This window comes from Apodemus sylvaticus, chromosome 3 (genome assembly GCF_947179515.1).
Source record: "Apodemus sylvaticus chromosome 3, mApoSyl1.1, whole genome shotgun sequence".
In the NCBI taxonomy this organism is placed as follows: Eukaryota; Metazoa; Chordata; class Mammalia; order Rodentia; family Muridae; genus Apodemus; species Apodemus sylvaticus.
Window position 1 is genome coordinate 147,731,230 of NC_067474.1, and position 19,819 is coordinate 147,751,048.

Genomic DNA, 19,819 nt, shown 5'->3' on the forward strand with positions numbered 1-19,819 from the left:
CTGAAGCCCAGAGTCTTATCCTAGTGGGTGCCCAGTGTGCCCACCTCACCTTGAGTGTGCTCTGTAGTGCCCGGACACGGTGCACGCGCTCATTGAGATGAGGGTCACGGTTGCGCCTCATGAAAGAACTCCTCCATTGGTCATGGGTCAGGGGCTGTGGCTGGCCCAGGAGGGACACCCCTCCCTGCCTCAGCCCCTGTACCATTCCTTCCAGGGCTCTGTCACTGCTGTCTGTGGAATCAGGATGCAGGATGAGTACCACACGACAGCCCTGAAGCCCAGTTCCCTGCTCCCGGAGCAGCACCTGGTGAAGAGCCACAGGAGGCCCTCGGACTCTGCAGGGGTGAAGCCACGGGTGATGTGTCACTCCAAGCTTGAGCAGGGCCAGGCTGTGTCAAGGCAGGAGAGGGAGGATTAATCTGAGCCCGCACCGCCTGCCATCCAGCCCCACCTCCTACTCAGAAGTGAGACTTGACTCACAGAAGCTGAGCGGGACCCAGCGTCCTCATCCGGGTCTTCTGCTTCTGTCTCACTGTAGCAATCTAGGGTGGGGAGTTGGAGAACCACAGACTGGGTTTAGAGCACCATGGAGTGGGCCAGGAGATCTGAGTTCCGGCACCGGGGCTGGGGAATGGCAGGGACTGCTCCTCCTCCCACTCGGTGATCCACTCACCTTCCTTTCTGGCCGAGGGGGCCCGGCCTGGAGCCTGGTACTTGGAAATGCAGGTAATGAGGTGCCGCACCCACCTGAGGGGGAGCATGTGGGTCCTGGAGTTTCCATCCTCTTTGGCCCTCAGAGATCTGCGCTTTTCTGCCTTTACCTACATCTTTTAATTTTTTTTCCCCCTAAACTTTGGTCTGATCCTGGAGCCCAAGCATAAAGAAACGCTTTCTATATTAAGCTATATCTTCCACTTTCTTTCCTGTTTTCTTGAGACAGCGTCTTACTATATTGCTCTGGTTGATCTGAAACTCACCATGTAGCCCAGGCCAGCCTCATACTTACAATACTCCTGCCTCAGCCTCGTAAGTGCTGGAATTAGAGGAGTGAACCACCTTGTCCCAGATCCACAGAACTAACACTCAGGGAGCAAGTGAGGTAAGAATGCTTCTTTGCCCATTTTGCAGATGATGAAACTGAGGCTTCCTGAGGGTTAGGGTTTGAGTCCTGTTCCCTGAGCTCAGCACTTAAACGCTTGGTAGCTGGGGACTGCATGGGAGTAGGGACAAGGAAGTGGCACTCACATGCTCAGATCAGACAGGGTCTCAGCAGCGAAGATGAAGGGCTTGTACACATTATGGGTCAGCTGGAACACACTGCCGGGGGCAGAAAGAGGTGACAGCCTCCTCTGGGCGAGCCCGTCCAGAATCCAGAGACAGACTGGAGCAGGCATTCCAGCTACCTCTACCCTCCTCTCCCCCTTTCTCCCAATCCCATCTCGTTCCAAGACTTAACTATTTTTTCTTCTGGTCATGCCCACTCTCCAGGCTGTAGTTGGAGATATTGATAAGCCCTTCGGCCTTTTCATCCTGGGGAATCACAGCACGATGGTCAGCACGGAGCCACGGGCCCCCAAGACTCAGCCAGCTCCCTAGTTATCCCTTCAGGGCTGAAGGTGTGGTCTAGGGGCCCTTCTAGACAGGGAAGGGGAGCAAAGGGGAGGAGCCCTGCTCAGGCAGCCCTTTAGCTGCTGTGCCCCGCAAAGTCTTTCCCCTTCCTGGTTTTCTTTCCCCTTTCATTCGACAAACATCCAAACTATGCTTTCCAAAGAAGCTTCCAGGGTCCTTGGATTAGACTGTGGGGGACCAGGCCCCCACTTATCACTTGAGATTTCCTTTATCCCAGCACATGGCCTATTGCTCTTAAGGATGTATTCAACCCTTGCCCCCGCGGGCCTCTGAGATGCAGAGGGTCAGGGACTGTCTGAATCTTCCCTGTGGCCTTCAGTGCTCCACCTCAGAGCTGGAGCCAGCAGGCACCTGAATGACTGACTATTGAGTGGCCTATCACTAGGATGGATGAAATATTGGGAGACGAGGAAGAGGAAGAGAGAATAAAAGTGACTTTTTCTACACTTAAAAAAAAAGTTTCACATTTATTTATTGGGGAGGGGGGCGCCTTTCCACTCACGCCACAAGACACATGGAGATCAGAGGACAGCCTGTCAGACCATGTGGGTTTGGGGTATCATAGCCCAGTCATCAGGCTTAGCGACAGGCACCTGTGTCCACGAAGCCGGACCATCGGGCTGCGTTTTCTGAAACGTGAGCCTCATGCTATAGTCTGGGCTGACCTGAAATTTGCTATGTAGCGCAGAGTGATGCATGTCTGTGCACTACATGAGTGCCCGCAGAAGAGGGCACTGGATGCCCAGCAGCTACCAGCTGGGTGTCACACATCTGACCTTTGTGAGAGTTACAAGTGCTTTGTAACTGCTGATCACTTTTCCAGTCCCCCTAGAACATTCTTTTATCTGTGTATAAACTCATTTTCCTACCAAGAGCCACCCCCCACTTTACAAACAGGAATACTAGGAAAGTATGGGGCTCCTCTGTGTAGAAGGTAAGAATGGTGACCCTCAGGTTCCCTTGTTACCTATGCAAGCGTGTGTATAGGGTCTCACCTGGGGTTGGCGGTACCAGTAGAGGGTGTGTCCCTTGAGCACAAACCAGCAGCGGCGCCAGCGTGGGCCCATTAAGCCACCGGGTGCCTTTCGCAGTAGAAGCCATCCATCACAGTCTGGCAGACCCAGCTCTCGGCAGGACACCCGTCGGCGGCTCAGCCTTGTGGCTATACCTGCCCCAGCACAGCAGACCCTGATGTGATGGCCCGACAAGCACTCTTCCCTGAGTCTACCTGCCCCCGTGGGACTCCCCAGCGAACTGAGGGCATACTCTGGGTTTACAATGAGAAAACTGACAATCAGAGGGTGCTTTCTCCTGTCTCAGAGCTAGCAAGAGACCTAGGCTAGAAGCAGGGGCCCATGTTTTCAGGAAAGGCTGTTGTGTTAGGTAACATGTATATGCAGTGAGGGGGTCATACCCAGCCCCGTAAGACCCCCCGAGCTCCCATCAGCCAGGGCCTCTCATACCTTTAGATTTCTTCCAACCAAGGATAGGGCTCTGAAAAGACCATGAAGAACTTAAAGAAGCGTCTAGATCCAGAGCTCACGCCCCTCCCTACTGAGTGCTTGAGTTTACCTTGTCAAGGGGTCCCGAAGACTTCAGAGGTTCTGCCATTTCTTCTGGAAGTGTGCCTGGGAGAGTGGGCGGGGACTGAGCGTCAAGGGAGGTAGAGTCTGTAAGGCAGGGAGGAGGGAAGAGGGAAAATTCATGAGTTTAGGCCCAGGCCTGTGGGCAGAAATGTCAGCACGGAGTGTCGGTTGGGTACTCAGGTGACCTTCCCAGATCATGAGCCACCTGCTGGGGCTGTCAAGCTACCTGTCCAGGTGGGACTGGGTCCAGGATTTCCATCAGCAGACAGGCTGAAGGCAAAAAGGCCTTCAGATGGAACTCTGTGGAGAGCAAGGGGACATAGATGAGCCCGTGGTCCTTGCTTCGAGGCACACCTAAGGTAGAGCTTGTTACCTGGGAGACGGTGGGTTCAGGGGCAGCGGCTGGCTTAGCAGGTGAGGGGAGTCCAGGGGCGTCTGGGAAGCAACCAGAAACAAAGTGACGGAGGTGACCCTGAGAGTCTGAAAGCAGGTGTGGAGTGGCAGAGCAGGTACCTGTGAGGGGGTCTCTGGCACGGGAATCGTCTTCAGCACAAGGCTGACTCTTGCTGGTTCCCTCAGCAGCTCCCTCAGCATGTTCTTATGGGGCCAGCCCACCTGGGAAACAAGGAGACTGAGTTGGGGGATCTGCAGCACCCCAGTAACTCTTCCTTCCCTCTCAGAGCTCCCTGCCAGGTCTCACTCCTTCACACCACCTCCAGGGAGCCCTTTGACTGAGCTCTGTGGAAGGTCAGGCTAGCACAAGTGAGATCCCGCCCGTCAGCAGTCACCGTGAGACCTTTCTGGGTGGACTCATGTCACGCCAAGGCAGCTCCCACAGCCCTGGTCTTCACACGGGACAAAACCTTCTGGTGACTTTCCCGCTCCGCCAACACCCCTCCTCAGTGCCCGTCACCTCCGGCCTCCCTGCCCCTTCCCCATCACTCACCACCACCTGCTCATTGATCTGAACGATCTCGTCTCCTGGCAGGATCTGGGAGCTGGTGGCAGCCTGGGGTGAAGAAAGGGGCTCAGAGAATGAGGCTTTCCTGGGTCCTGAAGCGGCCATGGCCAGTAGGGGAGAAGGCCTCCAGGATAGACAGGGGTAGTGGGAGTGGTTGAAGCTCTTACCTGAACCCCTACTTGGGACACAAAGTGCTGGCAGTTGCTGGTGGTGTGAATCTCTAGACCCTGTAGAGACAGAGGCCAAGTCACTAAAGCCTGGTTTCAGCAGAGGCCGAGGGCAGGACCCCACAGTGGACACCGGCACTCTAGTGAACGGAATGGGGACAGAGCCCTACGAAGTCATTGTCCTAACTGCTGTGTAGCTTTGGGCTTGTTGCCCCACCCCTTACCTCTCCCCCCTCATAAGGCCACAGTGAAACTGTTTCACTGATTTCTGAGGTGAGAGTCTCAGAGTTTCCTGAATAGAGAAGAGGGGATGGCATGGGGCTGGGGGCAAGAAAACTCTGGTTTTCTCCAATGGTTATTTCAAGTGTAAGCGTCCTCTCTCATTTCTATTAATCAGCCCCCTCCAGAACCCTGCCAGGGCTGAAATGCACTACCTGGGCCACACGAAATAGCCCCTCTGGTTTGGGAAAGGTACCCAGGAGTGGTGAGACCCCGAGTGAATCCTCTGGGTCTCCATCTAACACCTGGGCACGGAAGACTCATCAATACAAGGCGCCGGGGGCCCCTGGACCATGTCTCAGGGCTCGCTTGCTCGGACAAGGCTGCCAGGGGTCTGCGGGAAGAGGTCAGGGGTCAGAACTCACGGCAGGGTCGTCCAACTGCACCGTCTCCAACACGGCCCTCTGCTCCAGCAGCTCCGCCGGGCTGAAGCTCAGGATGTTGTGACAGATCCCTGCCACGTGGCCGCACTAAGGGAGGACTGCAGGTTGTCTGGCTGCATCGGATTCAGTCCCCTACTCCTCCCCTCCCCCTCAGGACACTCACGATCCTCAGGATGTCGCCTTCCTTCTCAGCCTCTGGGCAGTCCTGAAAGCAGGGAGCACTCCTTTAGGGAGGAGTGGGGAGCACCTTCTCCTAAGGACACGGGCTCCTCTCCTCTACACTGGTCTCCTCACCAGAATTAGAACAGTCTCAGAGTTTTAACTCCAAGGTTTCATTCCCGACATCTGACTCAACAATCACTACACACATCCTAACTTACCACCCTTCCCGAATGTTACCCGAGCTTCTGCCTGGGAAACCCCAAGACCCACCCCATGGCCTGTTACCCCACACCCAGGCTTCTTCTCTTCCTCCTCACCACCCTCCCCCCCACACACACACCCAGTCTTGGTCACAGGTTATAAAAAGCCCTGGGACCTAGACCAGCCTGTCCCTTGTCCCCATACCTCCTGCAGGACTTGGCCCAGCTCCCCACACAGCACGCCAATCTCCTGGCAGGCAGAGAAGTCATTTACCTGAGAGAAGAGGCGCCTGGCAGGGGAAGGACAATGACAAAGAGGATGTCGGACATAATTATCACCCGAGAACTGGAGATAACGCCTGTCTCTGGTGGGGTGTGCTCAGCACAGGGCTTATTTGCCTTTCTTTTTAAAAAGATTTATTTATTGAAAGATTTATTTATTTTACTATTATATGTAAGCACACTGGTACACTGTAGCTGTCTTCAGACACCAGAAGAGGGCATCAGATCTCTTTTCGGATGGTTGTGAGCCATCGTGTGGGTGCTGGGATTTGAACTCATGACCTTTGGAAGAGCAGTTGGTGCTCTTACCTGCTGAGCCATCTCTCCAGCCCTGACTTATTTGTCTCATATGCACCAGGCCCTGTTGTAGACAACAGGGAGACAGCCATTAAATAGGAAGTTATATTATTAATGATTTAACTTCAGCTGTTCTGGGTGTTACAAAATGAGCTAGCTGTAAGAGCATCACACAGGGAAGGCATCCCCGAGGAGGTGATATTTGAGGGAACTGAAACACACAGAACAGACAACTGCTCTCCTTTGGTTGTGGGACCGGGGAGAGGTTAACCATGGGTAAAGATGCTTGCCTCTAAGGCTGACAACCTGAGTCCCTGAGTTCAGTACCTGGGACGCCACGGTGACGAGAACTGATCCTTGTAAAAGATGCTCTGACCTTTGCCCGCCCCCCCCCCCCACACACACGTCAAACAAGCAAAACAAAAACTCAACTCTTGATAAAATCATTAAGCTGACAGGCTCTAGGGTGGGGTGGGAAGCTGAGTGTCTCAGTGTCTCCATTCAGATCTGCTCTGACGGATCAGATCAACAGCCAAGTACTGTTTTTCTGTCCCAGACCCTAGAGGATGCCAAGGGTAAGAACAGTCAGTCGCTGTGAGTCACCCATCCCTAGTACCTGTTAAGCCAAGAGAGGAGGGCATGGGCCTCCCGCACCAGCGCCACAGCAGCACTGAGGACATCAGCAGGTGTCTCAGCACAATCTCCCAGACGGCCTTGGACCAAGCTTTGGAAGGCCTGTGTCCTTTCCAGCAGCCCCTGAGCCAGGCTCTGCAGGTTCTCTGTCTGTAGTTTAGAGCCCTGCATCAAAGAAGGGGGGGGGGCATATCACTGCATCCTCCCTGGCAGCCAGCCCTCATGGGCAGACCCCTCAGCTGGTGGATGCCAGGGCCAGTGCAGGCAGTGCTCACTCACCAGGGCCCGGAGCTGCTCCACCCCATCTAGAATGAGCTCCTGGTGGCCCAAAGGCCACACAGTCAGAGCCTCGAGGCTTTGGGGACAGAGCTGCAGCAGGTACTTCCCGGGCAAACCCCAGTCCTCGAAGGGATAGTCCTGTAGGGCATCATCAAGACCTGGAGCAGGAAGGGGTCAGCGTGGGCAAATAGGCGTCATCACCATTCCGAGATTTTATTACATCAGAGCCCTTCCTCTCCTTCCTGTCTCTAATGACAACCCTGAGCCCTGACTGGGTTCTGCCCTTCTCACAGCTGATGCGACTGAGTTGTAAACCAGAGACTCCAGCAAGTGTGCCCCACCCACTGACGTTGCCATCCGCCGACTTCATGCTCAAATACTCGGACATCTAGTGACCATGAAACGCAACAAACAGGGACCTGAGAGGTGGCTATGTGCTTAAGAGCACTGGCTGCTCTTCCCAAGGACCCAGGTTCAATTCCCAGCATCCACATGGCAGCTCACAACTGTCTGTAACTCCAGTTCCAGAGGATCTGGCACCCTCCCACAGACATATATACAGGTAAAACATGGATGCACATTAAATAAAGAAATCTTTACTAAAAGAAAACAAAAAACGGAAGCTAGTGAGATGCTTCGGTGGTTAAGAACAACACACACTGTTCTTGGAAGGGACCTAAGCTTGTTTCCCCAGTATCCATGTCCCGAGCACGTGATGTAAGGGAGACCTGAGGGGGGCTAACACTCAAGATACAGAATAGCTCCCTGCCTAAATTTCCTCACACAAAGCAGGAGCAGGACTGGAGAGACGGCCCAGTGGTTAAGAGCACTTACTGTTCTTGCACAGGACCCAGGTTCCGTTTCCCAGCACCCACAGGGTAACTCATGACCATCCGACAGCACTCTCAAAGTGCACATACATACATGCAGGTAAAACACATATACACACACACACAGTAAAGAAAATGTAAAAAATAAATAAACCAGGAACGGTAGCAGTGCCTGCTTCTAACCATGTACTTCAGAAGATTGCTGTGGGCACTTGCTATAGTCAGACAGCGGCGGTCATCACATGGCTGCCAGGCTGTCTGCTGTGACATGCATGACTTTACTTTGTGGGAGGCAGTGTTTTGAGAACTTTACCCATAGTCGGGTGTGGTGGTGCATGCCTTTAATCCCAGCACTCGGAAGGAAGAGGCAGGGGGATCCCTGAGTTCACAGCCAGGGCTACACATAGAAACCTTGTCTCCAAACAACAACAACAACAACTTTACCCATCTGGCACCTTTGCCCTTCACATTTCTAGAAGGTGAGGCCCACCCTTCATCGTCCCTGATACACATCTGGGTGAACTAGTGGAGGGAGATGTAACAGCTCGCTCAGGCTTTGGTGGAAAGCCTCCCAGTCCAGGCCCGACGACCGACCGTCCTCGGGAATGTGGAGTTGTTTTTAGATTCTCCTCCCCCATTCTCCTGTGCCTTAAGAGTGCTGGATTGGGAGCCCTGGAGCCAGGGTTCCTCGGACAGTTTCATTCCCACGTTGACCGTCTGCCATCCCCCCTCCCAGAGGGCACGAACATTTGAGCTATGCACGCTCGTCACACCACCATGGTCTCATTTTGTCCGATTCATGAATAGAGAAACGGAGACCTGTGGTCACCGTGCTGGTGAGCGGTAGTGCTGGCCTGGGCCCCAGTGTGCGAGTCCCCCTGCTGCTCTCCTGGGCTGCTCTCCTGGGCTGAAAAGGTCTCCAAGCGGGCTCCAGCTGCCCCCACCCCCACCCCAGAGCCTCCACACTCCCTCTTGCAGCCACCGAACGCCCTCTTTTTCCTGAGTCTGACTGTGTTTATGACTCTTGATCACCTGGGGAGCAAGCCTCACTCCAGACGGAAGTTTCGGGGTGGAGCCGTGTCGCCCCTTCAGTATGACTGGGGGTTTCTGTTTCTCTTACTGCCAAGCTTAGGCTGGGAAAATGACACCAAGGGACGGCCCTGTTCCAAGACTGAACAAATCACTTACCGGCTCTGTGTACGTTTCTACTTCTGAAAAATGGGCTTAATAATAGCTCGCAGGGCCCTGGGGCACAGAGAAGATGACGGAGATAAAGGGGGCGTGGGCCACTAGCGCCTCCCTGCTTTGCTTACTACCGCACCTGTCTGCCGCCATCCTGGCAGGCGCTAGAACGCACCAAAGTTCAAAGACCCCTTGCTGCATCTTGGGCCCTCTAGTGTCCCCCGGCCTATTTCTGCCCTCGCTGTGCCTGTATAGGGGACTCTGGTAGGCTGGCACAGGTCGGACGCTCTATAAATACCTGTTGACTCATAGACTCTAGGTTCTTTTTCCTTTTCCCTCCCTACTTTCTGGTCCAAGGGACACCGCACTAGTCCCCTTGAGCCCACCTCGCCCCTGCCTCTCCCGGTTCACCAACCTCTCAGCCAAGCAGCCACCTTCCCGGGGGTCCAGGCCTCCACGGGCTCCATCCCGAGCTCCGCCCGCAGCGTCCAGCGCCTGCAGGAATTTCCGCTCCCAGTCTGAGCCAGAGCCTGGAGCCCGGAGCCCAAGGGGCTGGGCCAGGGCGGGCAGGGCGGGGCTGCTGCATACCTGGGCCCACGTGGCCACCCAGGTGAGGCAGAGCCACCGCCATTGGTCCACCGCCTGTGTTCCTCCTGCCCTGCCCCTCTGGCATCCTAGGACTTTGGCAACTAGGCAGTTGGACTCCAGGGCTGGCGCCAAGGGGTGTGACTCAGGCAGTCCGGAACTGGCATGGGATTCGACTCAAAACTGGCCTCACCAAGGAGGACCGTGAGTTTGACGTTAGTTGGGTCTTCATAGTGAGTTCCAGGCTAGCCAGGGCTGCGCTTCGAGACTTTGTCTCAAATCTCAACAAAACGAAAAACAAATTGGGCCCATGTCCCCGCAGAGAGGACACACACACACACACACACACACACATACACAGAACACCACGTGAATGGTTGGCGCAGAAGCAAGGCCCCCAACTACCCAGCCCGCGGCCCCGGTGGTGTTTGTTATCAGTGCCGTCTGGAGTCGGTGCCCAGACGGCTGACCTGGATTTCAGTGCTTATTTTCAGGGCATAACAGTCCTTCATGGGACATTTGCGAGTATCTGAACAAATACTTTAAATGCTTTAAATGGTGTAATCTCAGGATTCTGGAGGCTGAGGCAGGTGGATTGCTCGAGTTCAAGGAGGACCTGGAGCCATTCCAAAACAAAAAATGCAACAGTAGAAACGAAATCTAAGTAAATCAAAGCTTCAGCGCGGACCTCTGCCCCTTTGACAATCCGTTGAGACTTGGAGGCCCTTTGTCAAAGTAAGACTTTGATCAGTTCAGTTATTACTGATTTTAGGGCACAACACGCCTGTATTGGTTACCATAGTAAGTAAAGTAGAAACACGCCAACCATTCCCGAGAGACATTTGCAGATGTTAGCTGCCTCCTGGAAGCACTTTTATTCTTGCTGCAATCTTTGAGTTGCTTTTCATTCTTACTATGTGGCTCAGACTGCTCAATGACTCAGGGGTTCCAGTGATTTTCCTACCTCAGTTTCCAAAAAAAGCAGGGACCACAGGCTGCATCACAGAGGCAGCTGGAATGATGCTCTTAAAAGCCCAAAGCGAGCCGGGCAGTGGTGGTGCACACCTGTAATCCCAGCACTCTGGGAGGCAGAGGCAGGCAGATTTCTGAGTTCGAGGCCAGTCTGGTCTACAGAGTGAGTTCCAGGACAGCCAGGGCTACACAGAGAAACCCTGTCTTGGGGGAGCCGGAGGAGGGGGAAAAAGAAAGGAAGGAAGAAAAGAAGAGAACATAAAAGTGGGCCAATGAGATTCAATCTCTAGGACCCACATGAAGAACTGATTCCTACATGTGATCCTGTGACTGCCACACGCACACCACAGCATTCATGCACCCCAATAATTTTAGTGTAATTAAGCATAGATTTTAAATATATTTAAGGAACACTAGCCAAGAACAGTGGGAACACCCCTTTAATTCCACACTTGGGAGGAAGAGGCAAGTGGATGTGAGTTTGAGGCTAGCCTGGTCTAGGACAGCAGGACTACACAGACGCTGTATCAAAATAGAAGCATTTAGTAGAATGAGTGGTCTAACTTACCACTTGCTTTCTGTGGTGCTGGGAACTGAACTTCAGGCCTTACATGCTGGGTACGCGCTCCAGCACACAACCGTATCCTCAGCCCTCCCCTCAGGGTAGTTAACAGAGAACTCTAAGGTGGGGACTGCAGACGTGTGAAGGAGAAGTCTGGGTCAGCAGACTGAGAACAGGTAGTGGCCATTTGGCCATCCAAAGTCTGACAGACACAAAGGAACCTAACCACTGGCAGCTACATGACATTGGGGCCTGAGACAAAGAATGCCAACAGGCGGAGTTAGGAGTAGGCTAAGGAACAGCAGTTTTGAGACAGTTCTTTCCTTTTCAGAGAGTAGTAGGGATCCCAGACGGCCTGGGCTCCCTCTATGTCAGAAGATGACAACCTTGACTTTCAGACCCTCCTACTGAGTTTGTACTGGGGTTACAGACATAAGACACTACATTTGGCTTATGGGGTGCTAGGGATGGAAGCCACATGCCAGGTATGAACTCAGAGTCTCACCCTATATTCAGCTCTGTATTTTTTGTTTGTTTGTTTGTTTGTTTTGTTTTGTTTGAGATAGGATCTCATTATAGCCCTGGCTGTCCTGGAACTCACTCTGTGCACAAGGCTGGCCTCAAACTCAGAGAGATCCGCCTGCCTCTGCCTCCTGAGTGCTGGGATTAGAGTGTACCACTGTGGTGGTTTGTACAAGCTTGGCCCAGGGAGTGGCACTATTAGACGGTATCGCTGTTAGAGGAAGTGTGGCCTTGTTGAAGTAGGTGTGGGCTTTGAGACCCTCATCCTAGCTGCCTAGAAACAAGTCTTCTAGCAGCCTTCAGATGAAGATGTAGAACTCAGCTCCTCCTGCCCCATGCCTACCTGGATGCTGCCATGTTCCCGCCTTGGTGATAATAGACTGAACCTCTGAACCTGTAAGCCAGCCCCAATTAAATGTCTTTGTGAGAGTTGCCTTGGTCATGACGGCTTTTCACAGCAGTAAAACCCTAAGACAGCTATTATGTCTGGCCACCTCTATATCTCGTCCTCTCCTTTTATTTATTATTATTATTTTGATTTTTTTGGATTTGGTTTTTTCGAGACAGGGTTTCTCTGTATAGTCCTGGCTGTCCTGAAACTCACTCTGTAGACCAGGTTGGCCTTGAACTCAGAAATCCGCCAGCCTCTACCTCCCAGAGTGCTGGGATTACAGGTGTGCGCCACCACCACCCAGCTCTCTCTTTTTGAGACAAGGTCTCTCTAGCCTCCAGTTCAGAGATCCTCCAGCCTTTGCCTCTGGAGAGCTGGGATTACAGACATGTGCCCAGCTAACACTCCTTTTAAGCCTAGTTTTCCTTTCTCTTCTTTGTGGTTCTGGGGATCTATTCCAGAGTCTGCAAATGACAGGCAGGCTCTCAATCACTGCACTAGAGCCCTCTTATTCTTTATTTAGATATTCCACATACTATTCTGAAAACTGTACTGTTTTTCATTTTCATAGAGAACAAAAAGCTAGCCATGCTGGCCTACACCTTTAATCTCAGCACTCTTGAGGCAGAGGCAGGTGGATGTCTGTTTGAGTTTAAGGCTAGACTGATCTACACAGTGAGTTCCAGGACAGCCAGGGATGTGTAGATTCTGTCTCCAAAAAAAAAAAAAAAAAAGAAAAAAACAAGATAACAAAACACATACACACAAATATATGTAGTTAACATTTTTTAACACAATATTATAAACAGCTTAATGGCATATTTTTTTTGGTCATCCTCAAGCCCCCAAGAGATGTTCTTTTGAGAATGCCATCTTTGTGGGGAAATGGAGTGTATCTTCCCACCAAAGTGGTTGAATTGACAGAAGCCAAATAGCAAAGTGGCTAACAAGTCATATGGCCTCTTTTGCTAATGCTCACACATGGTGCAAACCAGGGCTGAGGAAAACTGCCCGGTACCTGTTTGATGTGTGCACTCCTGGGCACTGCCAACCAAGGTTTTGCCTACATGCCTGGCCAGGCCTCTCTGGCGAATGGGGGAGGAGCTGCTACTCAGGCCTGATGCTGATCGCCCCTGACAGATGCTCCTAAGGCTGGCAAGGCAGCAGCAGGCAGGGGGGAGGGGCCAGATTGAAAGATCCAGCCGCCCCGCCCCACCCCCTGCCAGACCTGGGTAAGCCAGCATCAGTGAGCATCCTCTGTGCTCACAGTGCCCAGGCAAATAGGTCAGGGACCCCCTATGCTCGGGTTTACACTTCTTGGTACCTCGGGCGACATCTAGTCTTCATTTCTGCTCCCACTTCACAGGCCAACAGGGAGACCAGTGCCCCCACTATGAGATTTCGACGCCTGACTCCTGGCTACTTCCGGGTGCTACAGGTAAGTAACTCTAAATACTGGCTTTCAGCACTACTGACCTCTTCCTCCCCACTTCCCCCAGTGACAGGGCTGATATCCCCCAACAGCCAGGCTGTCACATTCCCTGCTGCCTGCCTAGCCGGGACCCAGATGGGCAGTGAGGCGAGAAGGATCGGGGTGGAATCTCCCCGGGGCAGAAATGGCGTCCGAATCTTCTTTACCCAGCTGCGCCATCTTATCCTGTTCCTGGCCAGAAGCCTCAGTTGGCCCTTCACGTGCACCCTCTGTGTTCTCCCAGATGCAGGTGGCTGGGGAGCTGAAGGCGGAGCCCCGGAGTCCGCTCGTTGGGATTGTGGCTACATTGTTGGCTGTCCTCGGGTTAGGTGGCTCCTGCTACGCTGTGTGGAAGATGGTGAAGCATCGGCAACCATCACAGGCCCCATGATGAGGCTGGCAGCCTCTCACCCAGGCTTGGAGGTAGGTGACTCAGGGTAGGGGCTGCAATATCCGAATCCCACCTTTTCCCCTGGGGGATTAGTCTCGGCCATTGCTAGATCCTACTCCCCAGTTTTACGCTGTACCTAGACTCCCGCCCAGATTCCAAGAAGCAGGCGTGGGATACAGGTTCCAAAGCTGGACCTAGTAGGGAGTAGACATCTTGGCCCAGAAACCCCTGGTAAGGGAAGTTAATATCGGAGGTGCGCCCTCTTGTCCAGGTCCTTTATTTTGGGCAGAACACCCAGAAGAGAGCATCTCCGCAAACCCAAAATCCAAAATCCACACTCTCAGCCCCGCCGGCCGATGAACCACTGCCCTGCATCCTCTCAGGTGGATGTGTCCATCTCAGGGATCTCAGTGGACACTTCTGTGGGCACGCCCAGCCGCTGGGGTTGCACATATGAGCCCATGCCCGCTGCCCTCTCAGCCTCTTCCTGACTGTAGGGTTCGACACTCAGCTGCTTCAGCCTGGGAGAAAGAAGAATAGGAGATCGGAGCTCACCAAGTGCGAGACCTTCCCGCATGGCACCCATCCACCAGCCCTCTACTGACCCCTTCATACCTTTTCTTGTGGTCTTTGGATCGAAAGTGCGTCTTCAGGTTGGCAGAATCGATGAAGTACCTCCTGCAGGGATGTAGGGTGAGAGAAAGAGTGGAGGGGTGAGGTCTCTCAGGTATGCCTACCTCCCTGGCCCTAGCTTGTTCCTGGACATCAGCTTCTGAGCCCAAATTGATGAGGGGCGCGCTGACCCACGGGTCTCAAGACAGAACCTTCTAGCGGCTCGCGGCCCGGACCTCGCTGCTCCGGACTGGTAACTCAGACCCTGCTGCTCCCCTGGCTGGACTCACGCGCAGGCCAGACAGCGATGCAGGCCGCCCCCTGGCAGGTCCGGGTCGGGCTCTGCGTCCCGCTCCGGCTTGGGCCGCGGGATCCCCTGCGGCCTCAGCTCGCGGTGAATCTCATCCAGGTCGGGCCGCCGCTTCTTGGCCTTCATCTGGCGGGCTAAGGAATGTGCTCGGTGCGCGCCGGTCCGCCGGGAGCGACCCATGATCAGAGAGAGAGAGAGAGAAAGAGAGAGAGAACGACACACACATACAACACCAAGAAACAGGGAGTAGAGAAGAGACCCACACGTGTTGGCGCTTCCGGGCCGCCCAATGACGTCACGAGAAGCCCGCCCGGGGGCGGAGCAGAATTGGACAGACTGCCTCTGATGACGTCACGGTCGGGTTGGCTGCTTGAGCGCCCCCAGGTGGTCGTCGACGATAGTGACTGGGTTCCGGCGGGGCAGTAGCGGGCCTGGGGGAGCTGGACACAGTATTCTGCCCGCCCCATGATCACTTCCGGGTTTCCACACCTGGGATTTCAGTGGTAGGGGCTGCTTTTAACGTCTCTGGACAGCACTGATGCTTGTGCTATGAATAAATTGCTTCATAAATGAGAACTGGTGTGGAATCATAGATGGGTCACCCAGAGATACTCCTAGCTTCTAACAAAGAGCCTTGTTCCCTGCCACACCCCCCGACTGGCTTTTCATTTTATATCTCTTCTCCCCCCACCCCCCAGCCCCTTCTACTTTCAAGCAAATTCCTGGGGCAAAGAGCAGAAAATTGTTTCACAAAGAATCAACCACCTAAGGGGTCTGTCCTTGAAGAATGCTCAGTTCTTTTTACAAAAAGAGCTTTTTGTCTGTTGTTTGGTTGCTTGCTTGGTTGGTCTTTCAGAACTGGGGTTGGTGTCCAGGGCTTCATATAATCCTGGCAGGCAGTCTAACAGAGGAGGTTGGGGTGGGACACCACATCCCTAGCCCAGGAGGAAATGTCCCTAGAAGACCCCCACCACCACCTTTGCTTTCTTTGTCTATGCCCAGACTCATGGGGAGGGCGGGCAGGAAAGGGGGAATGGCCACGAAGCGGGCCTTCGCTCATCTTGGCCTGGTGCCTCTCAGGCTGGCCAGAGCCAGCTCTACTGTATGGGGGCAGAGGATCTCAGCAATAATTCAGGGTTCTGGCTCTTTGGAACCAGTTGCCAGGAAACAGGGAGTCAGGCACGTGCATCCCTGGGGAGAACAGGTTTCTAGGCCAGCCCCATAGTGAAATGGAAGCCAGGCTGTGGCCTGGGATCTTCCAACTCCAGCTCCTGAGGACTGGGTAGACACAGGGTGGGACCCTGACCAGAACTCAGCTGGAATGGCGACAATCACAGGATACATGAGTATGGCTCCTGGACTCAAGGCTTTGAGTGGAAAACTTTTTCTACAGCTATTCTAAGGGATGAACCTCCATCCATATTCCCAACTGCGGGCAGGAAAACGGACTCTCCAAAGAGCCAACTTTATTAACTTTGGCCAATTTGGGTCAAGACTTGGGGCTGAAATGGCACAAGTCTGCCCCAACCTCAGAATCACTAGGATCAGGTTTACCTGCCTGGCACAGGGCCAGCAGGGAGACTGGTACATCTTTCATGAAGTCACCGGATCCCCCGGGACAGGCTGTCCATTCTTCCAAGTTTCAGGAGCCAAAGCCATTGGAGCCCGTTGAGCCGCCACCTTCTGTGCCTGGGTGCAGGTCCCTTTCCCCCTGCAGCCATGAACCAAGCCTTCTGGAAAACGTACAAGTCCAAAGTGCTACAAACTTTGAGTGGAGAATCTGAAGAGGGCCTGGCAGAGGAGGTGGGTACTGTCCGTGCTTTCTAGGACAGACAGACAGACAGACAGACGGCAAAGGTAGGGAGGATAGAGAGTGTCGTACAGGCTGGGGAAGAAGAGAGATTCACTTGGGCAAAAACTGTAGGTGGGATTCTGAACAGCGGAGTGCAAGGATGGGGATGTTCAAGAAAATGAGAACAGGGAGAGGTAGGGCCGTGGGAGAAGCTGGCTTCGAGGATCTCACGAACTGCCCTATGACAAAGATTGTCCCAACGCCAATTGGCAGTAGACGTAGACGCAAAAGTACGTTACGCTTTATATACAGCTTCAAGGTGGACAAAGCTAAGCAAAAGTGGGATCCCTTGCCTGGAGAATAATGAACCCCTGTTTATGAAAAAGTGGGGAATAGCTCTTACACTCTGTGGACCACAGTGGCAGCATCCCAGCAAAGCCACACTTAGACCGTACTTGGTTGTGAGGAAGAGGGCAAAACAGACTTTGAAACTAAGACAGTTTCGGTCTAGAAGTTGGGGTAAATGGCAGTTACATGAATAGATGTGGCAGCGGGCAGGAGGTGGCCTGGTGACAGGGAGGCTAAACATATGACAGACAGGTTGGTGTCCAAGTCTATGGATATGTTTGTAGGAAAATGCTACAATTAATGTCTCTGTGGAAAGTCCGGAGCAGCTGTGAACTGGATTTAGTGAGTTTTCCTGGGTGTGTGGTTTGGAGCGGGATTCTGTACCTGTGTGCTTTCCTGTAGGCATTTACAGGTGTTACATTTGGTTGGTAGGGAAATTTGGAGGGCTGTGGCTGTGCATAGGTCTCTGTCTAGGCAGATTCCTGCCGGAGAAGACACAGGAATGAATTGCTTAGCCACACGAGTGTTCTTGTGTGGGTGCCTGTGTATACAGGGGGAAAGGTCTAGCCACAAAGAGACATGTGTGTCTGTGGTACTTACTACACATAGTGTGCCGTCATCCGAGGTTTGGAGTTTGTTTAGATGTGTTTGGGGTTGGGCAGATGAATGTGCTCAAGGGTAATTACCGCAGAGATTTACCTTGCAGGCCTGTGCACGTGAGCAGAGGCATTATGCAGAGATAAGTGTGCTACTATAAGCATTGCCATGGGCTCTAGTGGAGATGCAAGGTGCACAGGAGATGTGCTTCTATGGTACATAGACTGCCTAGTGTGTGCACTGGTTAGCAATGGGGCTCCTCTTGTGTCCCAGAGAGAAAGCCCAGCATTGGTGGAGTCTGAGACGGCAGAAGCCACGGAGGAGACGTTCAACCCCATGTCACAGCTGGCCCGCAGGGTGAGTTCAACCTTCTTCCGTCCAAGTCTGGGAAACCTGACAGAGGCTGTGGTGCCGCCTTGGAGGCTGGGCCATTCCTGACTCCCAGATCTTTCCTCCCAGGTTCAGGGGGTTGGGGTGAAAGGCTGGCTGACAATGTCGTCTCTGTTTAACAAAGAAGATGAGGACAAACTGCTTCCACCAGAGCCCTGTGCTGATCAGTACGTGTGTTCTTAGGGGGTGGGGCTGGAAGGGTCCAAGGATCTCTCTTCTCCCAAGAAGGCTCTCTCTGTCCTAATCCCGTAGAGCTTTAGTCCCGGGCTGATCTTTCCTACCAGGATACACCAGGCCTGGGTAGGAGATGGGGTTCGATCTCTTGGGACTGAGGCAAAGGGAAGTCTCATGGGTGGCTCCTCCCTCTTCCTGAGGACAGCCATCTCCCTAGAACCCAGGACAGCAGAGAAGACCTTTCCGGGTGTTTGTGACAAAGAAAGGTGGTCTAGATGATCAACCCTCACCTTCCAAAGCAGCTTGTCACCAGCGTGTAGATTTCCCTTCTCCTGAGTCTCTGGGTGTCCACGGAGGCCTGAGAATCCCAGAGGATCCCAAGGCAAACCAGTTTGGAAAGCAGTGCTTGATAAGGTCTTTGACATTGAGAACAGACTCAGGGCTTCATTCCCAGCTGGCGTTGTTTCTCTCACACAGCCCATCTGCCTGCCTTCAGCCCCGCTCACCCACACACGGCATCCCCTTCTTCCCTAGGACCCCCATCCATTACTCTGGCCTCAGAGGTCCTATCCACCCCTCCCCCACCTTCCAGTCCCAGTTCTCGGAGGACCTTTCCAGAAGCAAGGCTCCTTCTTCAAGCCCTATTTATCACTCCTCCTTGACAGGCCTTCCCCGCATCGACTCCCCCTAACCCATTCTTCTAAGCATCCGTGCCAGGATTTCTTCCACTTTCTCCGCCTTCCAAATTTCTCTTTCCCTCAATCCTAGAGCCTAACTACGTTGCTCACTTGACTCTCCCCCCCCGGGGGGGGGCGGGGGTGTCCCTCCTATAAAACCTAAACGAGCCCGCCCCAACTCTCTCCCTTCTCCTCTCAGAGACCCACTCTGGCTTTCCAGACCTGGCTTGATGGCCTATCCTCTCTGCACCAGAGTCATTTCTCCGAACTCCTGACCGCTCTATCCAACTTTAGGATCCCGGTCTGTCCACTGCCCGTCTCTGGGACCCTGAGCCATCCTGCTGACTCCCTGCTTCTCCCCTGAGCCATCCTGCTGACCCCCTGCCTCTCCCGCAGCCCGCTGGCTGCACCCCCTTCCTCGCAGGCGGCGGGAGCCGAGACCGAGCCGCGCGGACCAGGATTCTGGGACGCGTTCGCCAGCAGGTGGCAGCAGCAGCAGCAGGCGGCGGCGTCCATGCTACGCGGCGGGGAGACCACCGCGGAGCGGGACCTGGAGCCCCAGGACAAGCCTGCGGAAGAGGCCACCGAGAGCCCCGAGACACGGGAGGCGGATCCCGCGGCAGGCTTCAAGTGGGGTTTCCTTACCCACAAACTGGCAGAGATGAGGGTAAAGGCCGCGCCCAAGGGCGACTAGCCGGCCAGCCTCACCGGCGCCCTTTCTTCCCTACCTCCCATAAAATCTCCTGGATCGACACTCAGTGTAACTGCGTACTTTTTTTTTCGGACAACAGGAAAAGCTACTTTTAGGTGGGCGACCTCGTGGGTGGTGGGGGTTGGGGTTGGGACATCTGGCTAAAGGGTTCCTTACCTTCTTTACTGACACCGTGCCCAGGCACTCCAGGTGACAGGAAGGATGGTCTTAGATTTGAGGTGCGACTTTCCAGAAAGCCCCAGCGGACAGACTCCACTTCCCTGCCCATCTTTATTTCATTCAGCAAACCCTGCTGATGGCCCAACGGCATACGCGGAATCGAAATGCTGGACAATGTTGGACCAACAAGTAGCTCTCTCTATCAGCGGGTTCCACACAGGGTTTTGTTGAGGCACAAAACAGGGCTACCCGTGAGAGCTCAGGGTACATGGGGAATTTTGAGA

The 19,819-nt window shown here is 53.8% G+C and overlaps 4 protein-coding genes across 5 annotated transcripts; 2 read left to right on the forward strand and 2 right to left on the reverse strand.

The window, feature by feature from the left end:
- Window positions 1-175: 175 nt before the first annotated feature.
- Cnksr1 (connector enhancer of kinase suppressor of Ras 1) lies at window positions 176-9,344 on the reverse strand. Its single transcript, XM_052175695.1, has 19 exons — window positions 9,286-9,344; window positions 6,859-7,016; window positions 6,563-6,744; window positions 5,573-5,657; window positions 5,169-5,210; window positions 4,988-5,092; window positions 4,344-4,403; window positions 4,162-4,224; window positions 3,729-3,830; window positions 3,589-3,650; window positions 3,442-3,515; window positions 3,202-3,299; window positions 3,093-3,123; window positions 2,625-2,797; window positions 1,457-1,530; window positions 1,246-1,317; window positions 674-747; window positions 481-542; window positions 176-389 (listed from the first exon to the last, which is right to left on the reverse strand). The coding sequence occupies exons 1-19, from the start codon at window positions 9,335-9,337 to the stop codon at window positions 240-242; spliced, it is 1,719 nt and encodes a 572-aa protein (XP_052031655.1). The 5' UTR covers window positions 9,338-9,344; the 3' UTR covers window positions 176-239.
- A 4,093-nt stretch (window positions 9,345-13,437) lies between these two features.
- Window positions 13,438-13,768, forward strand: Znf593os (ZNF593 opposite strand). Its single transcript, XM_052177678.1, has one exon. The coding sequence runs from the start codon at window positions 13,519-13,521 to the stop codon at window positions 13,762-13,764; it is 246 nt and encodes an 81-aa protein (XP_052033638.1). The 5' UTR covers window positions 13,438-13,518; the 3' UTR covers window positions 13,765-13,768.
- A 257-nt stretch (window positions 13,769-14,025) lies between these two features.
- Znf593 (zinc finger protein 593) lies at window positions 14,026-14,990 on the reverse strand. Its single transcript, XM_052177677.1, has 3 exons — window positions 14,667-14,990; window positions 14,380-14,442; window positions 14,026-14,285 (listed from the first exon to the last, which is right to left on the reverse strand). Exons 1-3 carry the CDS (start codon window positions 14,864-14,866, stop codon window positions 14,144-14,146), a joined length of 405 nt encoding a protein of 134 aa, XP_052033637.1. The 5' UTR covers window positions 14,867-14,990; the 3' UTR covers window positions 14,026-14,143.
- A 1,410-nt stretch (window positions 14,991-16,400) lies between these two features.
- C3H1orf232 (chromosome 3 C1orf232 homolog) lies at window positions 16,401-19,358 on the forward strand. 2 transcript variants are annotated; one of them, XM_052175696.1, is made up of 4 exons: window positions 16,401-16,489; window positions 17,697-17,780; window positions 17,883-17,980; window positions 19,061-19,358. In XM_052175696.1, the coding sequence occupies exons 1-4, from the start codon at window positions 16,406-16,408 to the stop codon at window positions 19,356-19,358; spliced, it is 564 nt and encodes a 187-aa protein (XP_052031656.1). In that variant the 5' UTR covers window positions 16,401-16,405. The 2 variants fall into 2 exon arrangements, with proteins under 2 accessions (XP_052031656.1, XP_052031657.1); XM_052175697.1 differs by lacking the exon at window positions 16,401-16,489 and adding an exon at window positions 16,972-17,168.
- The last annotated feature ends 461 nt before the right edge of the window (window positions 19,359-19,819 follow it).